The sequence below is a fragment of the Zootoca vivipara genome, chromosome 2, assembly GCF_965207765.1.
Source record: "Zootoca vivipara chromosome 2, rZooViv2.hap1.1, whole genome shotgun sequence".
In the NCBI taxonomy this organism is placed as follows: domain Eukaryota; kingdom Metazoa; phylum Chordata; class Lepidosauria; order Squamata; family Lacertidae; genus Zootoca; species Zootoca vivipara.
Genome location: NC_142584.1, coordinates 38,421,297 through 38,447,387, shown reverse-complemented (window position 1 = coordinate 38,447,387; position 26,091 = coordinate 38,421,297). Strand labels below are relative to the sequence as shown.

The 26,091-nt window shown below is 44.5% G+C and overlaps 1 protein-coding gene and 1 long non-coding RNA gene across 3 annotated transcripts; one reads left to right on the top strand and one right to left on the bottom strand.

The window, feature by feature from the left end:
• The first annotated feature begins 852 nt into the window (after window positions 1–852).
• On the top strand, window positions 853–16,302 carry LOC132591742 (uncharacterized). The gene is made up of 3 exons (XR_009557175.2): window positions 853–983; window positions 8,108–8,166; window positions 16,172–16,302. It is a non-coding gene; the product is annotated as an uncharacterized LOC132591742 (long non-coding RNA).
• Window positions 16,303–17,078: 776 nt separating this feature from the next.
• RNF222 (ring finger protein 222) lies at window positions 17,079–22,429 on the bottom strand. Of its 2 annotated transcripts, XR_004691925.3 has the most exons (3): window positions 22,182–22,429; window positions 20,673–21,517; window positions 17,079–18,927 (listed from the first exon to the last, which is right to left on the bottom strand). XR_004691925.3 is itself a non-coding variant. In XM_035104714.3 (2 exons), exon 2 carries the CDS (start codon window positions 21,484–21,486, stop codon window positions 20,845–20,847), a length of 642 nt encoding a protein of 213 aa, XP_034960605.2. In that variant the 5' UTR covers window positions 21,487–21,517; window positions 22,182–22,429; the 3' UTR covers window positions 19,791–20,844. The 2 variants fall into 2 exon arrangements, 1 of the variants encoding a protein (XP_034960605.2); XM_035104714.3 differs by lacking the exon at window positions 17,079–18,927 and having other exon boundaries at window positions 19,791–21,517.
• Window positions 22,430–26,091: the final 3,662 nt, after the last annotated feature.

Below are 26,091 nucleotides of genomic sequence, written 5' to 3'. Positions count from 1 at the left end.
AGAGTTGGTCATGACTGGATCTAATGGTCAGGGGTCTCTTTACCTATAACATGCCGGCTTATCTTTGCAAAACAGTTTCATAAACATGTCTTTGGTTGGAACGCACATGGTTTTAAATTTCAATTGTGGGGGTTGGTGGTAAAGCCGAAGCATCCTGATTAGTAATTGAACTCTTTCCCCCAAAGCCCATTAATTACAGGATTTCTTTAAAATCCATTGTTTATATAAAACATCTATCTCCTGTGCAGATGTGACAATATGCAGAAAGATGCAGGTTCAGCTTCATTAGCCTTTTCCCTGAGCAAGGAAGGGCTGAAAGAGGAATGAGTTGGAACATGCCCAGATACCACTTTCATTCAGCGGTGGATTGAATGCAACTTTTCTTCTTTTGTGTTTTTGTTCAGTGCACTTAAAAGCTGATGATGTACCATGGATTATCCCATGAGAATGAAGGGAAGATGCAGCGAATATGGACACTCATGCCAGCCTACATTTGGAATTCACAGGATTCCTCCAGGAAAACTAGGCTATGTCGAGTCCTGTGCATTCAGAGACTCCTTGTCTGAAGCTCCGCAGCTTATTGGGTTGAACGCATGCAGTCTGAACATTACACCAACATCTCGCTCTAAGCCTTTGCTTTGCACAGCTATTCGGCGCCCTGGTTTTACCCACTGCAATCACCAAGCCACGCTGTGTCCTTGAATAACGTATGGACTTTGATTTTAAAAGTTGACTAGAACCGCAAGGGGAGCTGTATGTGCGTGCGGATATTATTGGTGCTGTATTTGCATGAATCTATACAGTTGAAACTGGGGAAACAGTTTATATAGAGCTTAATCATTTTGCACATCAATAGTAGCTTTGTAGATGCCTGCAATTCCAGGAAGCTGTGCAGTGCAACATTTCATGATGCTAGAGCGCTGTAGGCTGGGAGGAGATCGTGCCAAGCAAGCCCATGTCATTTCATGGTGTGCTTTGTTCAGGTGCGTGCAGAGGGTGGCATCTTATGAAACTGAAGGCTGCTAGGAGATGGATACCCTGTTTCCCCCAACGTTGCCAGTAATCCTGCCACGCCCTTTCTTTTTTGTTTGGCTGATTTCCTCTCAGATTGGGGGTTATCACCTTTGGCCAGGACTGCTCTTCCTTGTTTGGCTTCCTGCCCTGCAGACATTTAGAAGAGAATGAAGCAAAACAGGGCACTACAGCATCTTGCACATTGATGTCTCTAGCTGGCTGGCTGCACAACCTGCCCCACAGCATTCCTTGTCCCTACCACCTGCCTGGTCATCTTAACTGGTAACAGTGTGCCTTCAAATAAAACCCCACCAGCCTGAGCGGGAACCCAGCGGTTTCTACACTAGTCGGATGCAGCTCAGCACAAATAGCTTCTCAATTTTTAATTTTATTTTTACCTTTGGAGAAACAGCCTTTATTTAAAAATATGTTGGTTGTCCATTCAGTCAACATTACAATCATTTTTCATTGAGGTGAAATAAAGGAAGATAGTTCTGAAAGGCAGTTTTGCTCAACTAATGGAGAAGGGAAAGGGAAATTAAGACAGAATCCACCTGGAGCTTGGAGGGGGCAATCCTGGTGTGAATCAATTCCCATTTTCTTCTCCCCTTGGGCTTGTGTAAGAGAAGTTCCAGGTAAGCAAAACCCTCTCCAGAAAGTGGGGAGAAGCTAACATCTTGGCTAAACAGAGGATGAGGCAACAGTGCAGATTCTGGGTTTAGTTAAGATCTCAGCTGTCCTCAAAAATGCTTGCTTTCATTGAGATAGAAGGTTAGCTCGTTCTTACTTCCCAAGTTTGGTGTGGGACATATGACAGGTGAAATTGTCTTAGTTAGAAAGACCTAAAGGGCTTGCAATGCATTGGTGAGGATCCAATGTAGTCCCAATGGGAGTTTTGTAGAAGGCCTACAGTGATGTGCCCTCCTGTGGAGTCCCTTCCAACAGTGGGAATTAGTGGGTGTATGTGGCAGCAGTGACTGAGCCAGAGTGACAGCAGTGCTCTGTACAGGCCTGGGTAGTTGGAATTTTAAATCTGCCCAATGCCTCAGGAGTAATACTATGTTAGAGGGATTGTGGGAAATTAGAGGCATTGTGGCTCCTGGAGCCAGCTGCTCAGTACTGCTCAGAACACCAGGAAAAATGTGTCACGGTTTGGTCGGCGGGCGGTTGAAGCCTTGGCTAAGGACGTCAGGACCAGAGGCAAGATGGTGGTGTAGAAGCAGGAGCAGGTGCAGGGCTGAGGGTCCAGCAGCAGGCAGTCGCAGGGTCAAGGAACAAGGCAGAGGCGAAGGTCTGGGAGTCAAGGAGCAAGGCGTCGGCAAGGCAAACGTCCAAGGGTCGAGGAGCAAGGCGAAGATCCAAGGGTCGAGGATCAAGGCGTCGGCAAGGCAAGGGTCCAAGGAGCAAGAGGCCAGAGGCAACCAGGCAGGGATAGTGTTGCTGTGGCAAAGAGCTGAAGGGAAATGCTGAGCTTTTATCCCTCCCAGCTCCTGCCACCAGGTGCAGTGAGGTATCAAGTGGCCTCACCTGAGTGACCACTCCTTGCCTCTCCAGCACAAGCTGAGGTCTTCACCTGAGTGGCCACGCCTTGCTTCTCCTGCACAAGCTGAGACAGGCCCCAGTCCTGCAAAGCACTACAGGCCCCAGAGCCTGACTCCTGCCCATACTCCTGACAAAATGTTTTCAAGCTGTAGCCCAGGGTTCTACGTGTTGATGCCAGGTTTGGTTTTGCCTAGAGATTTTGAAAGCTGAAAGGTATTCCTTTATCATGGAAAAAGGAACAACACACGTACAAAAGCAGGTGTATCTGGTAGTAGAAAAGGAAACCATTTTGGGGGGTGGGATGAGTAGGCCTCAGTGCTCCAAGACCTAAGCAAGCGCATGGAGATTAATAGGCTTTGTGGGCGCATTTTCTGGCAATCTATCCAGCTGCCATGCTCAAACAAATGTCTAGTGTACCACGTCCAGTGCAAACACACACACCTGTGCTGGGCCCAAGCCAGTTGTTGTACCTCTTTATGGCCTTGCAAAATAGGTGCTTTCGGTTTTGACCATTTCTGAAAAGTAAATATTAGCTTTGTATGGGAAGGGAATGAAGTCTTGAAGCTAGAACTGCAGAGCAGATGAGACCCTACAATATCGTGAAGGGGTTTTCCTGTCTTGGGTCAGCAGCTGTTTTAATTCCTTTTTAAAGATATAGGTGCAAGCTCCTGAGGCATGCCTAAGACTGGAGATTCCTGAAAAGTAAGGTACATTTCTGTGTACAAGAAAAATCCAATAATGTCCAAAGCCACTGCGGACACAGCTATGTACAGAGGTGACAAAATGGACAAATGTGCCTGCATGTTAGCATATATGCACCGAATGTGCCACTTTCCTGCACACTAGTGATGTCTTTGTAGGAATTATTTCAGTGTAAAGCAGCCCTTGGAATAGTAATCCTATAAAATGAGATATGGCTCTGCCAAAATTCCCATAGCTGCCAAGTTATCCCTTTTTTAAGGGATTTTCCCTTATGCTGAATAGGCTTCCTCGCGAGAAAAGGGAAAACTTGGCAGCTATGAAAATTCCCCCTTCTAGATGCACAAGAACCCTGTCCCAAACTGAAACTAGCATTCCAGTCTTTACCCACAGGATATAAATAATAATAAAATATAAATACAGGGCAGGCAGCAATACTGAGGCCTTAAGCAAGCCCGTTTTATGGCCCATTTGCTCCCCATAAAAATTGGGGAAGTGGGATAGATTTTCCAGTTATACTACATGGTAGTATCAATAACCAGCATTTATACTGAGCATTTCAACTCTTCACATATTACCAGAGACTCAGTTACAGCAACGTATAGAGAAGGGGCCTGATTCAAAGACAGTTGGTGGCACTTAACTTCATTGAAATACATGGGACTTAAGCATCACTGTCTCTAGACTAGGGTCATTCCTTACATGTAGAATGTGCTTAACATCCATAGATGTCATCCTATAGATGTAAGGACTAGGGCAGTGATGGGCAACCTTTTGAGTTTGCATAACTCGGGTGGTGTGTCACTTCAAGAAAAAAAACCATAATTTCGCGATATTTATAGTTTAAATAACAAAAATGTATAATTGTAATATATAACTGTATTTAATAAATCAAAAACTAATTATTTAACCAAACCAAACCAAAAAACCCTTATTTATCACAAAGTGCCCAGAGTTGTTGAGCTTTTTGGGGGGAGCTGCTGACCAAAGTTTTGGAGTTTTTTGGGGGGGGTGTGCAAAAGTTGCTTTGCTTTTTTTGGGGGGGTGCCCTAAAGCTGCTGCGCTTTTGGGGGGGGGGTAAAGAGAACAGAAATAAATGACGAATAATACCTTAGCTGGAACTAACACGCAGCACAGATATAGTCTGCCAAAGCACCAAAAAAACCAGCACAGAACAGGTTAAAAAACGAACGCTGTTACACCCAATCATTGTCTGCCAAAGCGCCAGAAAAAAACAGCACAAAAAGGGTTTAAAAAACCAATCTCTGGCTACCAGCAACAACAACAACAACAAAAGGATCAGGGTTTTAACAGTGGAGACAATGGGTTATAACAGTGGAGACAAGCCATAGCGGAAGGAGGAGCGGGAGAACAAATGGGGGGGGCAACAACAACTGTGTGTATGGGCCAATGGGGCACGTGCCAGCAGTGAGGGCTCTGCATGTCACGTCTGACACGCGTGTCATAGGTTCGCCATCACTGGACTAGGGGCACGTACCAACATTTGATTAACTCCCTTTTCAGATCGGTGACTGCATGGGGAAGGAACAAGTGTAGGGAGAGAGCGGCCTAATGGTATACACAGATAGTCCCATGTGCCTTAAATGTCACACAGCTTCCATTAGAAAGGGCATCAAAGCTCCTTGCTCTGTGGAGCTATGAAATATTTCTGATGAGACTGAGCCCATCAGGACACTAATGCTTTGTAAATTTCTGGCCTATGGCAGACAGGGTGGGATGGGAAGGTTGAATGGATATATGGTAATTTGATTAAATGTATATAAACAATTCCCACTGAACGCCTCTCCTCCAAATACCACAAACCTTTCCCTCCTTTCTTTTAAACTGATCTGATGGAATCAAAACTAGCCCGAGCCGGTCTCAGGTAGGTGGTGCGGCACCCTGACATGTAAATAGCTACCTGGTGCTTGATTTGATAAGCATAGTGCTCTCAACCTCACTGTGCCACTGTGAGTAGCCTCCCTATGTGCCACGCTTGCTGTGTGAGGAGGAAAATGCACAGTATGACTATGCAGAAATCCCTTTCAACAAGTCCTATCTGCCTATTTGTCCATCTGTTGCTCAGGGTGTCTTGCTGAGTTTAGAGTAAGCTTTGGCATCTGGGAAATAAATACTCATGGCTAAGGTTTAATTTGGAGCCTGGACTTGCTAAGACTGTCCCCCTTAATACACACCCTCAGTCCTGGATCATGAGTAGTAATAATTAAGTGTACAGAGCCTCTGAGTGTGTGCATTTCCTTTACCGCTGAGACATTTCCCATACATCTGGAATTACCAGGCACGAATCATGAGCTAGAGAGGTATATAAGCACCGGCCCTTCTCTGTTTACTTATTTACGACTTGGCATGAAGGAGGAGTTGCGGTTTTGAAAGTGAGATGCAGTGTGTGTGTGTGTGTGTGTGTGTGTACACACGTGTGTGCAAAGAGTCAAGCACACTGCATTTCAAGTTGCCAGCTTCTTATTTCAAAAAGATTTCCCCTTAAAACACCATAATATTTAGTAACTATCTCACAATTGCTGCTGGATCAGAAGTTCCCCTGAAGTTCTAAAATGTTTTCTGTCTTCAGCAACAACTAGCAAAAAAATAAAAATAAAAATGTATCTGAATGTTTTGAATTTGAAACCTGAGAGCAAAGTTGCAGTTCTTATTGACAACTGGAGAAAATAGTTACTGAATACATAACTTTTAAAGATTCATTTCCTTGTAAAAAAAACAAAAAAACAATCTAGCTGCATAGCTTGCAACAATAATAAAAGGTGTGTATCAGTACAAAGTTCGATCCAGGGTTATTTTATTGGGTATGCAGATAAGGGTTAGATCGAAAGATTAAAAAGATCACATTCCACTTCGCCCAACAGAACACACAAACGTTTTGATTGGTTTTTGAAAATCTTTTTAAAAAAATTCAGATGGTCAGAGATATATTTTCCTTTCCTAAATGCCCATGTCCTGCTTTCATGCTCTACTTTGCAACAGTGTGTGATAAGAACATGATTGTACATGGATGAGGGAAATGTACAGTGAGCCCAAATATATATTTTTTTTAAAAAACTGTCTATGTTGTAGTTTCCCCCTTTGCACCTTTATACATTTTTAATGTGCGATTTTTCACAAGACATTGTTTCTTGTCTCGTTGAGGAGCCCCACTTCTTCTTCTTTTTTTAAAAAAGTATTTTTATTAAAGGTTTCTTGATTTACAAAAGTAAGTGCAATGTCTGTCTCGCGTATTTCTTCCATTTATCATTTTTACGAATCAGTTTCATTTGTTGAGACATTGGGAAGAAGAGGGGAAGAGAGGTGGATGGGGGGAGGTTGGGTGTCGATGCTTCTATTTTACTTAATATTTGTAGAGTTTCATGTCAGCATTGCTTGTGTAGGTTCTCTTGTTTGCTTGTGTTCCTTCCGTGAAAGAGGTTGGGGTTGGCCTAGGGTGTGGTTGTTCATTTGCGGTTAGCTGTGGTGGTCTTTGTTTTCATGTGTGAGTGGGGTGTGTGTGTGTTTTGGATCAGGTTAGCGATACAGTCATACCTCAGTGTAAGTACGCCTCGGTTTGAGTATTTTCAGTTTAAGTACTCCGCAGACCCGTCTGGAACTTTCAATGGGAAAGTTCGCTTCAGGTTAAGTACAGACTTCCGGAACCAATTGTGTTTGTAAACCGAGGTACCACTGTATTGATTTGTATGCTGTTGGTAGATTTTTGTCATTGTCTTGTTGGGCTGTATGTGTGATGAAGGGGAGCCATACCGGGGTGAAGGCGTCTTTTTCTGTTTGTCCCCTTGCCATTTTCAGCTTATTGGTTAACTTTTCTAGTAAGGCTGCTTCTCATACTGTTTGGTACCATTGGTCCATGTTTACTCCTGACAGGTCTCTCCAGTGTCTGGTGATGATGTTTCTGGTTGGCCTTTCTGGTTGGCCTCTGGAAGGCTCAGAGCATTTTATGGCTGTAATTCACTATCTGTTGGGATCATAACAAATGAAAGCTTAGAGATTACGAAGCAGGAAACCTGGTCAACAATTCAAGATTGGTAGACTTTGAATCCACCCTCTCTTCCCATTAAGCCTCATCTACTTCTGCATGAAGGTTTGGTGGCATGTCATGTGCACAGTGATCCAAAGTGAAGACAGACATGGGGCTCTTCCACATTGTGCTTTGTTGGTGCAGCTCCTGCATCCACACAACATCATCCCCATCAGAGTTGCACCCCAGATTCCCCCTCTCCCCAACACAGACTTAATTTCTATTTACTTTTTCCTCTGTGTGTTGTTGGTAGGTTAAACTTAATGGGTTTTCCATATATCTGGATTAAATGGGGGAAATAATACGGATTAAATGGGGGAAATAATACGGGATGGCATGTAGACAAGAATGATGTGGTGTGCCTGCTGCACAAAACCTGCACACAGGAGCAGCATGGAAACCAGATGCCCATGTTCTCTAGAATCATAGAACTGTAGACACAGGTGGCGCTGTGGTCTAAACCACTGAGCCTCTTGGGCTTGCCGATCGGAAGGTTGGTGGTTTGAATCCCTGTGATGAGCTGAGCTCCCATTGCTCTGTCCCAGCTCCTGCCAACCTAGCAGTTCGAAAGCATGCCAGTGCAAGTAGATAAATAGGTACCGCAGTGGTGTTTCCATGCACTCTGGTTTCTGTCACAGTCCTCCGTGCACCAGAAGTGGTTTAGTCATGCTGGCCACGTGACCTGGAAAGCTCTCTGTGGACAAACGCTGGCTCCCTTGGCCTGAAAGCGTGATCAACGCCACAACACCTTTGATTGGACTTAACCATCCAGGGGTCCTTTACCTTTTCTTTCTTTTCTTTTTTTTATAGTTGGAAAGGACCCCAAGGGTCATCTAGTTCAACCCCCTGCAATGCAGGAATAAAACATGGTAAGAATGATTTGAACACAGAATTGCTACATTTTCGGGAAGAGTAGCTTCTATTGCACTTAGAATGTATGTCCACATTTACATGTAATGTGCTGCCTGGTACTAAAAAAACAAAAACACATTAGAATTTGTGGCAATCTTCATGTAGATCTCTGCTAGAAACTGAGCAGCGGCAGGATCTGTGAAGGTGGCCCCATCCAAAACAGCAACTGTACAGCAGTAGGAGGAGAAACTCGCTGTGCTAACTGGTCCCTTTCCTTTACAGACTCTTTCCCACAGCTCAGCACCACAGCTTCATTAGCTCAGTGCCTGTGACTAAATGACACCAGTGCAACTGAGCACCCCCACCGTATACTCTCATTGTAGTTAGCAGGGTTGGCCCACCATCGGTAATCACTGCTCTTTTGCGGTGGTCATGCATCTTTAATCACCAGGCAGAGCCCCCAGGAAGTACCAGAAGCAGCAACAACAGCAGCCCTCAACCTGGCAGGGAGCCAAATGGGTGCTTAGGCGATAATGCCAGCTGCTAATTGCTCTTCGTTTGCAAAGAATATGCAAGACTCATCCCTGGACAGCAGAGAAGCTCAGCAGATATGATGGTAGCTGCCAGCCTACCTTGTAGCAGGGAGTGGATGTGGGAGTGTTAAGAGCTCAGTATACATACCAGAAAGAAAGAAAGAAAGAAAGAAAGAAAGAAAGAAAGAAAGAAAGAAAGAAAGAAAGAAAGAAAGAAAGAAAGAAAGAAAGAAAGAAAGAAAGAAAGAAAGAAAGAAAGCCCGGCAGGATAGCAAAAATGTGACACCCACATTTTTGCTTAGGACAGGACCTGCAAGTCTGTGACACACCCCAAGTGAGTCTCTCATTGATTTCACAGGGACAATGGACTGCAGTCTTGTGTCTGTGCCATAGACATCATCTATGTCATGCCAGGGCAATAAGTGAGGACGTGTCTCTGTGATGGCAGTAGAATGACACCCAAGTGATTCAGATCCTGATCTGTCTCTCTCTGGCAGAAACTTGGGGGAAAGAGTGTAGAACTGCTTCAGGCAAGAGCTTGTGAACAAGGCCCAGGCTAAGAACATTAGAAAAGCCCCATATAGCCCAGCCCCCTGTTCTCACCGTGGCCAACCAGACACCTGTGGGAAACCCAGACCCTCCAAGTGACCCTATCTTCCAGGGGCGTCCCTGATTTAGAGAAGCCATCCCGGTTTCTGATTTGATCCTGGAATGTCCCGCTTTTCCTTAGGTGTGTGTCCCTAACATTTTCATTGGAGAAATGTTGGAGGGTGTGGAGTTATCTAGCCCCCCAAGCCATCTGAAGGCAATCCTTTATAGGGAAGGGTTTTTTAATGTTAATGTTTTATTAACATTATTATAATGCTTTATTAACATGTTTAGGGAAACTTTTAATGTTTGATGGATTTCTGTGTTTTAATGTTTCGTTGGAAGCCGCCCAGAGTGGTTGGGGGAACCCAGCCAGATGGGTGGGGTATAAATAATAATAATAATAATTTATTATTTATTTATTTATTTATTTATTTATTTATTTATTTATTTATTTATTATACGTTGGATGCTGCCCAGAGTGCTGGGGCAACCCAATAAGATGTGTGGGGTATAAATAGTATAATTATCATTATGGAATGGGGCGTTCCTATTTTCATCGGAGAAATGTTGGAGGGTATGGAAACCTGCAAGCAGGATGTGAGCAAAACAACTAACTTTTGTTTCCTGGCAACTGGTATTCAAAGGCATGCTGCCTCCGGCTGTGTTAGTAGAGCATAGCCATGTGATGTCTATGAGGCTCTTTGGGAAGTATCTCATTAAGCCAAATGATGAATTATTTGCCTTTATTGCGATTCAGCTGCTGAGCTGCTGGCCTAGTGGGCCTGCTGAGCTCCTGCTCAATTATTCAGCAGCTGAGCTGTAAAGCCAAGCAAGCCAAGTGTTGCCTAATGGGTCTCTCCAGCGCATCTCCTGCCATTGAGTGAGCAAGGAAGCACTTCCAGGCTCCATGCAATTCCCAGACCTGCCATTGGCAGGCTGCAAAGCAGTGCCTTCTTCTCAACAGTCGACTCCTTCCATTATGAGCCCCAAGTACCAAGCCATTAGCAATGCATTTCTCTGTGGGTCTGGTGCCTGTTCACACAAGCATGCAAGCCCTACATGCTTCAGCTGGTGTTTTGGCCTTGCAGATTTCTTCCCATACAACTCTACCCCACCTCTCCACCCCAAAGTAGCTGCTGAATCAATGGGCCATGGAAGGAAGGAAGGAAGAAAGGTGAGGGAGGGGAGAAGAAATAATAGAAGTTTATAAGAAAATGGGCAGAGAGAAGTTTTTCTCCCCTTCCTGTAATAGTAGAACCTGCAGATTGCTCAGTGAAGTTGAAAGGTGGAAGATTCAGGACGCAACGAGTCTTTACACAGCACATAGCTAAAACTATGCAATTCACAGCCAGAGGGTGTGGTGACCAATGTCAACTTCGGCTGCTTCAAAATTAGACTGATTCTTGGAGGCTAAAGGTCATGATGGCTATACATTGGCTCCAGGACAGTGGCATAGCAGGGGTTGCCAGTGTCCAGGGCCATGCAGAGAGGTGGGGGAGGGAAACAGATGGAGTATTCATGCAGATTCAACCGCCTAACAGTGTCCGCATCACCCAAAAGATTGCAGCTGCAGAGATAAGAAAAGAAGAGCCATTCCATTGTCTGGAGAGGTCACTTCCTGGCTCACATGGAGAAGCTGTTTTCAATAGAGCCCAGCAACGGAAGTGCACAGCAATATTGAGGCAGCACCAGGTGTTGAAATTTTGCATCCATGGTACGCCACTGCTCCAGGATGAGAGACAGTGTTTACAACAACAGCCTGCTTTTGAGTATCAATATCTGAAGCTGGAGACCAACGGCAGGAGAAAGCTATTGTGCTCAGGTTCAAGAGGCTGGCAACTGGGGGGGGGGTACAATTCTGAACTACACAGGCCTGTGACCTGATCCAGCAGGGCTCTTCCTGTGTTCTTCAGCTCTCTTTCCCAAAGCATACTCCCTGTGCATCTATTTCCTGTCCCTCCCCTCCCTTCCTGTATCTCTCATACATACTCATTTCTCAGTCATCAATGTCACTCCTTCTCCTCCCTGCTGCAGGTGCTGCTTATAGCAAAGCTTTTCCACCTGGCTTTTCACAGACTGTGGAGTTTTTCCTGTGCCAACAGGAATTGCCAAAAAGAGCTGCCAGGTGCTGCTGGGTATGTGTACAGCTCCACTGTGTGGCGAACCGTTGAAGTTCAGGTGGCAGCTTCTCAGGGATGTTCCTCCAAGCTGGGGATTGACTCTGCCCATCCAGTTTGGCTATTGGGTCCCTTAGGGCGGGAAAGAATACTCTCTGTGCTGGGTTGAGCTTTACGTTATGAACAAGGTCTTCCTGAGCTCTGGTGCATTTCTGTTGAGCTTTGTTCCTGGCTCAACCTCTCGTTCTGACTTGCTGCTTGGTCCTGGTTTGCCCTGTGGTCCTTTTGGCTAATTTGCCTTTTTTTAAAAAAAAATTATTTATACTTTTCAGATTTATACATTTCACTGATTTTACAATCATTTTGACATTTCAAAACTTGACTTCCTTCCCCATCTATCTGCGGTTCCTTAAATTTATTTTTAATATCTTCTGTATACCTTAATTAATTTGCTCATTTATTCATCTTCTTTAAATATATACTTTTGTGAAACTGCAGGTTATTACAATAATCCTGCCAATGTTTTTATCTGTTTACAGATATCTGTAAATATTCAATAAACCATTTCCATTCTTTTATATAAAAAAGTCTGTTATCTTGATTTCTTATTCTTCCGGTAAGTTTCGCCATTTCTGAGTATCCCATAAGTTTTTGTATCCATTCTTCCTTTGCTGGGACTTCTTCTTCTTTCCATTTTTTGGCAAATAACATTCTTGCCGCTGTAGTCGCATACATGAATTAAGGTTCTACACAGTTTTGGTAGTTCCACCTAAACTACCTAGACTAACTCATCTTTAGGTGGGAATCGCGATAGGTGGATCATTATGATGACTGATGAGCCCTTTTCCCTTGGACTCCCTGTGAACAATTAGGGGGCAGGGACCTTTTGGAAGTAAGTGTGCTTTGAGATGTTCCCACACATTCTCTATTAAGGAATGGCCAACTGATTGACGTACTGTACATGGGTGTAGTTCTATATTTCTTGCTGACCTGCACAAATCCAAGCCTGCTGCTCATTTGCACATGTGGATGTGTTTGAATAAGGTAAAGGGGCCCCTGACCATCAGGTCCAGTCGTGTCCGACTCTGGGGTTGCGGCGCTCATCTCGCTCTATAGGCCGAGGGAGCCGACGTTTGTCCGCAGACAGCTTCCGGGTCATGTGGCCAGCATGACAAAGCTGCTTCTGGCAAACCAGAGCAGCGCACGGAAACGCCGTTTACCTTCCCGCCAGAGCGGTACCTATTTATCTACTTGCACTTTGATGTCCTTTCGAACTGCTAGGTGGGCAGGAGCTGGGACTGAGCAACGGGAGCTCACCCTGTTGCAGGGATTCGAACCGCCGACCTTCTGATCAGCAAGCCCTAGACTCTGTGGTTTAACCACAGCGCCACCTGGGTCCCTGGTGTTTGAATACACACATATTAAAAATAGCTTATTGTCTTATACTGAATACCTAACAGGAAAACACTATAGCATATAATATAGCAGGTTGGCAAGAAGGGCTGTAGCTCAGTGCGTAGAGCAGCTGCTCTGCATGTAGAAAGTATCAGGTTCGATCCCTAGTTTTTCCAGGTAGATACAATCTACGAGAAGTTGAATAAGGTTCCCTAAGTCAGCATTCAGCGGTGCTGCTTTCTGTCTCTGAATGATGCTGTGTGGATCTGCTACCTTCTCCTTTTTGTATTGAGGTGGGCACTAGGATTCTGTTCATTTTCTGACTACTGCCCATCTTTAAGCCACTTTTGACAAATGCATGCCATGTCTGAGTGGGCAGCAGTGTTCTGGTTGGAGGGAGTACAGTATGCCAGCAAAGAACATCAGTTCCACAGCCCATTATGGCAGATGGCAGATAACCCAATCAGCCTGACTAGGAGAGGCAATTACCAGAATGTTAATGACCTTCCTTTCCTTGGTGCATAAGCAAACATTTCATCAATTGAGTTAAATACTGTGAATAGGCCCAAGTCATTTCCTGGGATTAATGATCAGCTATTGGGGCTTGAGCTTTGATGCTACCAGTCCAGTGCTATATTTACGTATAAGCTAAACAAGTTTAGGGCCCCACTCTCTTGGGGCCTCCAAAAAAATTAAAGAAAAAAAACCTGGATGCACATTTCCAAAATATAAGATAAAAAACAACAACAAATAAAGCAACAGTGTTTTGTGTTGTGTAGGCTCCTATAATGTAAGTAATGGGCCCCACCTGCTAGCCTGCTCCCTAAAATATCACTGGTTTGCTCACTTCTGTATATAGTGTGCCTACATTCTGCATGGACTGGTCCATAAATTACCATATAACATATATTCAACACACACACACACAAAAAAAACAGTGACAATTTGTTGTTGACAAAGGACAGCTGAACATATAAAGGTCGCCATTACGTCCAGTAGCTTACAGCCTCATCAAACCTAAATCCGGCCCTGTACCAGTCATATGCACAAACACGCACATGAGCATTAGTCCAGTGTGCAGCCTGAATGGGGTGTTTTCTCAAAGTTCCCTCCATTATTAAACCAACACTGCACATTTACTTAACAGGTCCCTTTACCTTTAACTTTAAGTATAAAAAAAGAGACTTAGCTTGCAATGCCATCTCAGATTGTGTTGCCACTGGCTTGCCCAATGGAACCTTTGCTTTTGCAGCCTTGCATCTCTTAGTCTTATTAGCACCTACAGCAGCTAACTGAGAGACTCACTCACATCTGTAAGAGGTAAAGGTAAAGGGACCCCTGACCATTAGGTCCAGTCGTGACCGACTCTGGGGTTGCATGCTCATCTCGCATTATTGGCCGAGGGAGCCGGCGTATTGCTTCCAGGTCATATGGCCAGCATGACAAAGCCGCTTCTGGGAAACCAGAGCAGCACATGGAAACACCGTTTACTTTCCCGCTATAGCGGTTCCTATTTATCTACTTGCACTTTGACGTGCTTTCAAACTGCTAGGTTGGCAGGAGCTGGGACCGAGCAACGGGAGCTCACCCCGTCACAGGATTCAAACCGCTGACCTTCTGATCAGCAAGCCCTAGGCTCAGTGGTTTAACCCACAGCGCCACCTGACTGATAACTGACCTAACTGAGAGACTCACTCACATCTGTAGCAGCTGCCATTAAGACTCAGGCAGCTCAGGGTCAGTAGCATCTAAGTACTGTATGCTTGTATATGTGGGAGAGAAAACTATTATCCTCCAAAAGAAAATGGTTTTCCAAAATAAGTGAGATCTGTGTGATCTACATTTATCAGCCTGTGGGTCAATATTTGCAGCTTAGTACCGGTACCTATTCTTTTTTTTAAAAGCTTTTAGGAGGATCAGTGGAGCCGTCATGACAATACACTGGCACCTCCTTGTGGCTTCCAGGAGTATTTGCAGCCACGTATTGCAAAAACAGCTGACTGAGTTAGGCTGGGCGGATTAAGCAGAGAATGAATGCAGCAAATAGAATGCATCCATCAGAGGGAGGAATATTTTAGACTGGAAAGGACATGCTCAAAGCTACTCCAGCATTGCAGAATCTGAATATCAGATCCAAGACTTTGGCCTGCACGTAGTCTGGAGACAAGACAGATAACAGCAGCTGGAAGATGGCTGATAGGGTGTTATATCCATGCCGTGCAATCCTAGGAGTTGATTTAGCATTGGCTCCCTGCCATGTTGCAATCAAGTCATATGATTTGCCGAGCAAAGGAAGGTTGCCATCCTGCACCTTGGTGTATCTTGTTTCTGAGATAACGGTGTACTTTTCAACCTTCCCCTTGGGTTGGAGCTGTGATAACCGAAGTCCTGAACCACTCCCTTCCCAACTGTTTCACACCGAAACACTTGCAAAGCAAGCAAGATGTCTCTAAGTGGGCGCTGGGTAGGTGGGTGGGTGAATGAAAAGGGCTGAAGCTCCCAGATTGGCTAGCTGTTTACTGTTCCTCTTCTCATAAATTCCCAAGAAGGGTCCTGCTAGATCACCCGAAAGGCCTCAGAAGTCCAGTCAGGTGCTTCTAGGACTCTGACAGGCAGGGCATGAAAGCAAAACCAGTCTCTCACTGTTCTGCCCTTCTGCATGTACTGCCGCCGCCTTCTGACTTCATGGGTGATCAACTTATTGCATTATAAATGCACAGTTGAACCTTGTCTGTTGCATGTGATTCAGAACTTTTGCACTTCTTTGACATTTTGCATTTCCCAGCTCGCTGTTTTGTTACTGGGGAACTGAATTTCTTCCCCAGCAAGCGTTTCCCATTGGCAGGGGAAATACATGAGCATCAGAAACATCTGTTGGCCAGCACCGGTAAGTGTTAAGAGACACAACTGCAACAACCTAGGCACTCACTTTTCTGTCAACTTTTTAAAGACATTTAAGTAAGGACTGTGAATGCACTATACCTTTAAAGCACATGTCCCCATCAAAGATTTCTGGGCACTGTAGTTCGTTAAGGGTTGCTGGAAATTGTACCTCTGTGAGGGATAAACTACAGTACCCAGAATCCTCTGAGAGAAAGAACATGTTTCAAAATGTGCTGTACACACATATGAACACACATGTTCATAGTATCTGCATACCAGGATAAAGAGCTCATCCAAAACTTTAAAAAAGGAGGAAGGCTGTCTCCCTTCCCTGTCCTGTCAAACATTTGCTTTAATCTTTTGTTTAAATTTTCTTTTCTGCTGCATACCTCCCACACTGCAATGCCAGAACTATAGAGTTCATCCAGCTCTACTGAACTGTGTCCCCCACCCCTAAAAGGCTTCTTTCATCTGCTTCCATTTCCTCTCTACCCTACCCACAGAACACAAAAGCGTCTGGACCGAATGGAGGCAATGGGGCTGTACGATTTGCTTGAGAGGCACCTGCTCAAACAAACAAGGCTGAATCTAAGCGAAACATTGTCAGTGCGTGACACCGTGAACTTCCCTGCAGGAAAGACTTGAGGACAGACTGGAAATGAATTTGACCTCTGCCTTTATTGAAAAGGGGGGGATGTGTGTCCAAGAAGAAGAAGAAGAAGAAGAAGAAGAAGAAGAAGAAGAAGAAGAAGAAGAAGAAGAAGAAGAAGAAGAAGAAGAAGAAGAAGAAGCTAATGAATTGTAATTTAAAAGCCATGAAATCAGACAGTTTTGCTTGTGCTTTTTGTATCAAGTCACATTCAATCTTGGAGGACCACTGGAACATGATAGGTACTCCCATTGTTGGTCTTCTAGAAACAACACATTGAAAACCTGGAGGGAGGGCCAGAGCTCAGGGCCAGAGCACCTGTCAATGTCAACAGTACTCAACTAGATGAACCAATGATCTAGCTCAGTTTAGGACACTTTCTGATGTTCTAGAACTGCAGTTGTGTGGGAGTTTGGTGCATCCTCCAGCCTCAGTGCAATAGGAAAAAGGAAGTTTCTCCTGCCAAGCTTGACTTTGCAGGGAGGTGAGGTATAGACACCCCTGCTGTCCCACTGGCTCATCTAAGCCTAGCAGCTGGTGCTTTCTAAGACTGGTTAACATCTAGAAGTCTTTCCTATGGCCAGCTTTGCACATTCTGAGATGGTCTGCTCTTTTGCAACATTGGAAAAGCTGGCTTGAATGTGCTGATATCCAAAGCAAGTGACAAAGAGCAGGCACTCAAGACTGGGGAGTTGCACTGCCAATGCTGTTTTGGGAACCCCCAGAAGCCACCCCCATTTCTAGCAATAGTATGTTTAGTGTTGACCAATCAATTAGTCATTTTATTTGTATGCCGCCTTAAAACCATTCTCAAGGTGGCTTACAACCATGTAAAAAAATACATAATTACAAACTTAACAAAAGTAGTTATGAACAATAAATAAAAACATCAAAAAGTACACATTGAACCATTTCAACATAAATCATAAGAATATCTAAAATAAAGATACAAGAAATTAATATCAATTACAGGAAACAACCTCACCTAAACAATACCACATGCCACAAGTCGGTTCAGCAGCCTCGGTTTTTGTAGTTGGAGTCAATCCAACTCCTGCCCTCCCAGGCCAGGTGGGAAAAGGCCTCTGCTACCTAGTTGGCTCTAGTCTTCCTCACTAGTTTCATTACCAGAAATAGTTCCATTCATCAGACTGGATACAGGCAGAGCCAGGACAGGTTCATAGTCCTTCTCTCACACGTACCTACTTTCTCTATCCACTTCCTCCATACTATGTGCAATTTTACAGAAGTTTGACAGTGCATGGTGTGGAGAAAGTAGATAATGTTTTTGTTGTTGTTTAAAATCCCTCTCATAATACTTGAACTTGGGGCCATCCAGTGAAGCTGAAACTTAGAAGCCAAAAGGAAATACTTCACATATCACATAGGTGCTGTGGAACCTGAGTGGGAAAGGGCTGTTGCACTTGTGGGCTTCCCAGGGGCATCTAATGTGATGAACCAGGGTTGGGGCTCCTCCTATTTGAGCGGGAGGCTGTGGATTTGAAGTGGGAGAGGAAATTTCCCCTAAGGACAGCCTCCAGAAGTCCACAGTACTTGCAGAAGAGAAGTCTCTTATGTCAGTACCTTTCCGGGTTGAGGACACCAGGGGGCCCTCCTCTGACACTGAGGACTCCAGCTCAGACACCTTCATGGCTCCCACTTTCCATCAGGGTCAATGACTACTAAAGCAGGCCCCTTTAATGAAGAGGCTTTGCTCACAGAATGTGGTACTAGCTAAACAGATAGAGCTGCAGCTCCTGTTTAAGGCTCAGGATGAGTGCCCCTAGAACAGGCATAGGCAAACTCGGCCCTCCAGATGTATCGGGACTACACCTCCCATCATCCCAACTAACAGGACCAGTGGTCAGGGATGATGGGAGTTGTAGTCCCAGAACATCTGGAGGGCATAGCTGCCAAGTTATCCCTTTTTTAAAGGGATTTTCCCTTATGCTGAATAGGCTTCCTCGCGAGAAAAGAGAAAACTTGGCAGCTATGCTGGAGGGCTGAGTTTGCCTATGCCTGCCCTAGAATATCACTGGAGCTCTGCTCTTATGGAGTCTCCAGCTTGAATCCCAAATGGAGGTGTCCATGGTGGCCTTCTTGCCTTGCCCCATTTAGCTTTGCCCTACTTCACTTTGGTTTGTCCCTTGTGCTGCTGAGGTTGTTGCTCAAAACAAAACATTGGTTGGCACACTTTGGGAGAGAGGATGCCACGCTCCAAATTAGTGTTGGCACACTTTGGGAGACAGGATTACACACTCCAAATTAGTGTTCCACACCGTGACACGGATGTAGCCATGAGTCACTCTTTGATCCAATTCTTGAGTTGTAGGTGAATTTAGTATGAATATTTACTCTCTTTTTTTTAAGCTACCAGGAAGTCTCAGACAAGCCCACTTGGTTGGACTACAAATTATGCTCACCGTTTGACAGCAGCCTAATTCTGCCCCTTGGGAATTTCAGGAAAAGCCAGAAGGGCTTAGTAACTGCACACAACTTTTTGTCTGTTGTTTCTCTCCACTTATCTCTTTCTCCTTAGAGAACATCTGTACTGGCTTTTTTCTCTCCATGTGGAACTAATGGCAGCCCGTGTGTGTATACAGTATATGCCTGTGAGTGTAAGAGAGAGAGATTCATTGGTAAAAGGGTTTGAGAGGCAACACCCAGAATGCCACTACTTCATATCTGAAGCAGCTACATAGAGCTGCTAATTAGTTTTCTTTAAAAGGAAAAAACAAAAAACAATACCCGCCCATGGGAAATAACAATGATACATTCCCCATGTCACACCAGCGAGAAGTAGGTCACAACACTTTTTTTAAAAGCACATAAATCAAGCCACTCCTTATAGCAAAGAAAAGGGAAATGTAAACCTGGGCAATGTTAGAGCCCTTGAAAGCACCTTCCAGGATACCTGCCTAGAAACCATGATTCTCACAGTGGATCCACGTCTGAACATACATAAGCCACTCTTCCGTCACAGTCTGCCGAATGTGTGAACAGGACACCACTGAAAAGTATTGAGTGGTGCCATGTGTCATTGAAGCTCTGGGTCGTGTTCAACTAAATAAATGCATGAGTGGCATGACTTCGCTTCCCATTACACAATCCCCACTGCACACACCCCTGTGGTGTTTTGACCTGCAATAGCTGTTGTGTACCTGCTAGTCATCACTTGATATAGTGGTGACGTTGTGAGAACTCACCCTTGGACTCTTTCTGCTTAGTCCCACCCACCACTGAAAATCCACAGCCCTACCTAAGGCTGAGCAATTCAGATGATAAATTGCTTGTTATCCTAATTGCTGGAAGAGGGTGCTTGTGACCTGTGTGCTCATCAGCTAGATGCACAACTGCCCAGGCCTAGGCAAAAGCAAGGGCAGATTTTGAAGGAGGAGGAGGAGGCCTGGGAGGTAATAAGACCATCTGACAAAACTACCCTTGAAATCTAAGGAAGTCCATTTGCTAAGGAGTAGGAATGAAATCTTTTTATTAATCTCAGTGTGACAACAATATCAAAAGTAGAAAACCGGACAGAAGGTACAAAAATAAAATGAAACCAAAATCAACACATTCCATCAAGTGATTGAAATCTTCACAACATGAAGACTGATGCTAGATGATTGGGGGGGGGGGGTCAGCAATAATAGAGCAATAACAGATGAAGAGCAGCTATTGCTCATGACTGGAGCAGGAGACCTAAATGAATTCTACTCCATCTCAGCTGGGAGGGTCTGTCTCACCTGTAGTGTGCCCGGAATTAAATGCAATAGGAGCATATGGTGTGCAGGATGAGAATCCGTCTGTGTTACCGGTAGCAACGTGCAGCAATGTTGACAGAACAGCTTGGATTTGCCTGGGTGGAACAAGGATTCCCATGATGCTGGAACCACCCAAGACGCCCTTGGCTTATCACAAAGGCTATGCCGCATTAAATTACCATGAGTGTTGAAGTAAGAGGTGGAATGCCATTGGATCGCTTCAGTGAGCCTTTCCAAACAAGCACACCACAGCTTATATCCCCTTGGATGCAATACTGGCACCAGAGGCAGCTACAATGTTGAGTTTGGGTGTGAGCTCAGATCCCTGCTCTGCCGTGAAGCTCATTGGTTGGTCTTGAGAAATGTTGTCACCTCTCCATCTACCCTGACCTCACAGGGAAACTTTAATACAACTCTGAGCTCCTTGGAGGTGCTCCTTGAAGGGCAGGATATGCATGTAACAATTAAATAAACACACTAATTATCCTCAGCAGGATATTTAGACCCCGTCTCTAGTCTAGGTGACCTTCCTTGTTCCTCTGAACCATACTTTGGCAATACCATCATGCATGACAGGGGGGGTTGTACAAATACCATTTCCTGTAGTTCTGTTTCCTTCGTGGATCTCCCATCGACCTGAATCTTGCAATTCTTTGCAGGTGTGCCAAAGGGATAACTTTTTTCATAATGTAGTTCCCAAAAGGAGATGCAGGGGAGGGGTGCAGAGTAGGCCTCTAGGGAAGTCCATTCATCGTGTCCATTCATTCTATTTCAGAAATAGTAGCCAGGGGAGAACAGCCCCCGACAGAGCAACAGTGGAGACCAAGATGATTGCCAAGACTATGGGTGATTGGAAGCAGCCCATTATTAGGGACCTGTGAGACGCCACTGACCCCGCAGCTTCCACATCGCGGTTTGGAGCAGTGACACCAATGTTCTCTTCGATCAGCGGCATCCCACACTGAGTGATAATGAAGACGTGAGACTGACGCTCCAAGCCACCAGGGTCCACCATCGAGTTCATGCTAGGGCAGCCACACACATTCTGGTGGCTGTCGTAGCCACGCAAGGACATCAGGAAATGGCCAGGCACCACTAAAGTGTTTGCCAGCCCCGAGGACAGCAAAGAAGGTGAGAGCGGCAGCTCCAAAGGTGGAGGGTTCAAGGAGGCTCTCTTCCTGCAGAGGAAGGTCACAAAGCGACAGATGGGGCAGGTGAGGCAGTTCTGTAGCCGGCCCTCATCCCGCGACACCAAAAGGCACTTGACCAGACAGTCGTGGCAAAAAGCATGCCCACAGCTCAGCACCCGGCGCGACACTTTCGGAGACTGAAATGGCTCATAACAGACAGGGCACTCCGTCGAAGGGGCAGCAGCAGGAATCTTCTTACTGGTTTTGGTCACAGCCATCCTTGTCCACTTGCTCACATGCAGCCATCAGCTGGATGAAAAGCAGAACACAAATACTTTTAAGAACTCCAGAAGAAGATGAGGTGAGAAGGAGAAGAAAGTGTGAGTTGTATATACACATGGAGATGGCCCCTTTCAGTCCCTCTACAGATACATAGATTAGCCCATGTAGATTTAGACTGGGGGCAGAATTAATAACCTTAGTATGGAAACACCAAGGAACAAGCCCCCAAAGTATAATAAAAATAATAATAGTGGGCTGGTTGTTGGTTTTTAAGCACTTTTTGAACAGCCTTTCAAACATTTTCCTACAAGCAAGGGGACTAGAAATTAACTTTTAAGAGAGATTGTAGAGATTCTTGCCATTTAGGTTGGGGAAAGGAAACTTTAAAATTGCGAAAGCTAGATGTGAATACGCTGCAACCCATTCTATCCCACATTCAAGGCGGTTAAATAATCCAAGAACATAAGGGCACAATGCACCTAGAAGCAGAAGCAAAGCCATTTTGAGCACAAAACAAAAACAAAAATTCAACCCTTCCCCTCATTAACGTTTTGTTTGTTTGTAAACATTTCTGTGCCATCAACACATGGTAAGAAAAAAGTCTTGGTGGCAAGCGGTATAAAATCAACAATAAAACCACATGCATAAAAGCACAAACAAAACCACATGGATATGCTACACAGATACGTACAGGTCAAAAGATCTGCAGAGGTGTCTCGTCCATGGAGATCATTTGAAGCACACCATCTTTCCCGTAGATCCTGGAGTTTTCCCACCAGCATCCTGCCACTTTCCTCCCAAGCACCATACCTCCCTTCTTCAAAACCAGCCAGGAGCTACCTCTCCAAACATTTGGTGTTTTTGCCTCTGACCTTCCCAAGCTCACGGTGAACAAGCCCTAGCTATAGAGCAATGGGTGTTTGCTGGCTGGTTCGCTCTGTATCCATGCCTTTGCCTTGCGTCAGATCTTTAAGGAGGCAGGAGGGCGGTTCCCCGAGGAGTGAATGTGGAGGAACTCGTTTGTGAATCGAAGGTTTCTCTTTCCCGATTTAGGACTTGGGGAGGAGTCACCACAACTCAGTGTCTGAATCACAGCACCTCCAAGACGCCTTGAGAACCTCTTTCTATGCCAGGCTGTGAGATGCATGGAAATCATGTGGACTTCCTAGTGAATGAGATACTGAAATGAAGATGCAGATCTTTTGGGTTTATTAAACTTTTCACCTTGCCTGTAATTTACTTGAGAGAGATAGTCAGGAGGATCTGCCATTACGATGTACAAAAAGGAGAAATACCAAACTGTCCTCAAGAATCTCAAAGGCAATTATATTACAAGAGCACCCACAGGGATTGTTGTTGTTGTTGTTTATTGAATTTGTTGGTTGCTTTATGTTATCTTGCTCAGGGCAACCCAAAGTGACTTACAAACAGGCAGAACACCTCCTCCCTCTTCCACCTGCCTAGATGCATTAAAATTAAGAGGAAAGAGGGAAGTCTGCATAGAAATATTGTATGATGAGAAAGCATGATGTGTAAAAAGAAAAATGGAAAATGCATAAACAAAAGTATTTTAAAAAATCAAGAAAAAAAATAAATATATTAAAAACATCCCATCAACTTTTAAAAGGCCACAGAGAGTTTAAGGTCAAAGGCTTGGTTATAGAGGTTTTTTTTTGCCTGTCCCCTAAAGATATGTAACAAGGGCAGCAGGCAAGCCTCCCTGGGGAAAGCATTCCACAAATGGGGAGCCACCACAGAAAAGGCCAGTTCTTGTGTTGCCAGCCTCCAGACTTCTTGTGGGGAAGGCACACAAAGAAGGGCCTCGGATTATGACGGCAGGGTCCAGGTTAGTTCATATGCGGAGAGGCGGTCTTTATAGATCAAAAACAGCATTTTGAATTGGGCCCGGAAACCAACTGGCAGCCAGTGAAGTCCAGCCAGGATTGGCACTATATGCACAAACTGTCTTGCCCTGGTGAGTTTGCACCATTGTGTCCTGCACTAGCTGAAGTTTCCAAGCTGTCTTCAGAGGCAGCCCCACACTTAACATGTTGCAGTAATTAACCTACCAGAGCATAGACAACAGAACTTAGGCTATGCCAGTCCAATTTACATCTATAGCCTTCCCTGATTTGTATGGGAAACCCCTGCTCCACCATCCTGGACATGCAAATTGTGCTCCTTCAGCCCATCAAACAGCTGTTGATCCTCCCTTCCACCTGTGTGTCCTTCCCAACAGTGTGTGAATGCATGTGTGTGGGTTTGAATGTGCGCATTCGTGGCTCCTCCCACTGATAGCTCCAGTCACACCTGTGGTATGTGGGCCCCAATTACCCATCCACTGCCACATGGCATTTGAGGGCAAAAAGGTTTCCTAGTCTGGTCTAAAATATACCTACCTGACTAACACCAATCACAAATAAGACCAGTATTAAGAGTGCACCATTTTGGTTACCAGTTTGTTTCACAGATCAGTGATAGGTTTTGCTTGCATGTTTTCTCAGAAGGAAGTCACTTAAGCATTAAATGGCAGTAATTGTGCAAACAATTGCAGTAATAATAATAATAATAATAATAATAATAATAATAATTTATTATTTATACCCCACACATCTGGCTGGGTTTTCCCAGCCACTCCGGGCAGCTTCCAACAGAATATTAAGATACAATAATCTATTAAACATTAAAAGCTTCCCTAACCCTGTAATTGGCCAGTTCTGTGACTACCTCAAGCACTGCCTCCTCCCATGTAGACCCCACCACACCCTTGGCATTTGGTGAGGATCTGCTCTGCATATCAACCCCCCCCCCAAAAAAAAGTTTAGGTTGATAATATTTTCTAAGAATAAGGATAGTTCCAACACTGTTATCCCAGGCAAACGGAGAAGATACAATTTGACTTTTTAAAAAGCTCTAAATTCACATAGTGATCAAGGTTAAATTAAATTGCAAGTAACTGCAACTAGGCTGGCAAACCAATGTGCATTCTCCATTGGTTTAATTTATGTATTGTTTTATGTTGGGTGGCTTAAGTTTGAATTTACGTCATTATATTTGTTTTTGTATTCTTAAAAAAAAATCTGAATAAAGTTAAATCTTAAAAAAAAACATTTATAGAGCGGGTTCTGGTGTGTTCCAATTGCTTTGCATAGTTTGCCATCTTGCAATCCATTCTTACAAGAACGCAGGAAGGTAACTCAATAAAGTATTCCTATATTTCAGAGGGGAGGTTTTTCGTAGGCCACAAACTATGCCAATGGTAGGCTAATAATTGAATAATAATAATAATAACCTAGTTGACAAAGAACCAAACTGGTTCACAGCACAGAATGCCAGCTATACCTGGTCTGTTCTGCCTCTGAGAGATGTAGGTTAAGGCGTACATTTTGATACGAAGAATAGCTGAGCTCTTCCTGATAGGATTGCAACAGTATCAGGACTTCTGAAGAGATGACTCAGAAAGAGAAAATTATTTTATTATTTAGAGCAGGGGTAGTCAACCTTTTTTATACCTACCACCCACTAATGCATCTTTCTTGATGGTAAAATTTCCTTACCGCCCACCTGTGCTCAATGGAAGGAGGATTCAGCTTGTGCCGTGGAACCCCCTACCGCCCACCTAGAATCCTGAAACGCCCACTAGTGGGTGGTAGGGACCAGGTTGACAACCCCTGATTCAGAGCAATTCAGTTTTTAATCCTGCGCTTCAACCAAAGAAACTCCTGGATTATGGTGACTTCATATGCTCCACTTGTCCCTAATTTTCAAAGGTAGTTTATCCACTTTTCTGTTGCTTGTCTCTGGTGAACCGAACTCCTGGGTGGAATTCAATGTGGCACTATTATAAACTTCCTGTCTGCACTGGATGATCCCAGACCCTCCGAGTGTCCCAATTTTCCAGGGATGTCCCTGATTTAGAGAAGCCATCCCGGTTTCTGATTTGCTCCCAGAATGTCCCTCTTTTCTTTAATATGTCCCTATTTCCACTGGAGAAATGTTAGAGGGTATGGAGTTATGCAACCCCCAAGCCATCTCAAGGCAATAGGGAAGTTTTAATATAAATAGTATAAATAGTAAAATTATCATTATCACCCCCCCCCCACTGCAAAAAGCCCTACAATAAAGGGAGCTGCTTTGGGGGGGGGAAGCTTCCAGACCAGCAGATCTGAAGGTGCAGCTGTTGCTAGACTGCCCCACTTCAGATGGGAGGTGGGACATGCTGGGATAGGACCTGGGAGAACAGGGTTCAAATCCCTCCTCAGTCATGAAGCTCACTGTGTGACCTTGGGCTAGTCACCATCTCTCAGCCTGACCTACCTCATAAGGCTGTTGTGAAGATAAAATGGAAAGCGGGTGAGCCATGTCCACCATCTTGAGCTCATTGGAGGAAAGTGGCGTAGAAATTTTAATTTTTTAAAAAAAAACCTTAAATGTGTCCCAACACAAAAAGCTACATGTTGAAAACTATCAGGCCCAGAAGAAGGCTAGCATAAACTCATTCACCTCTGATCTACTAATTGTCTATGTACAGAGAGCTTTTATTCTGAGGGACATTTCAACAAGCAATCTTTGACCTGCAATCGGAAGTGGTACAGTCCAGC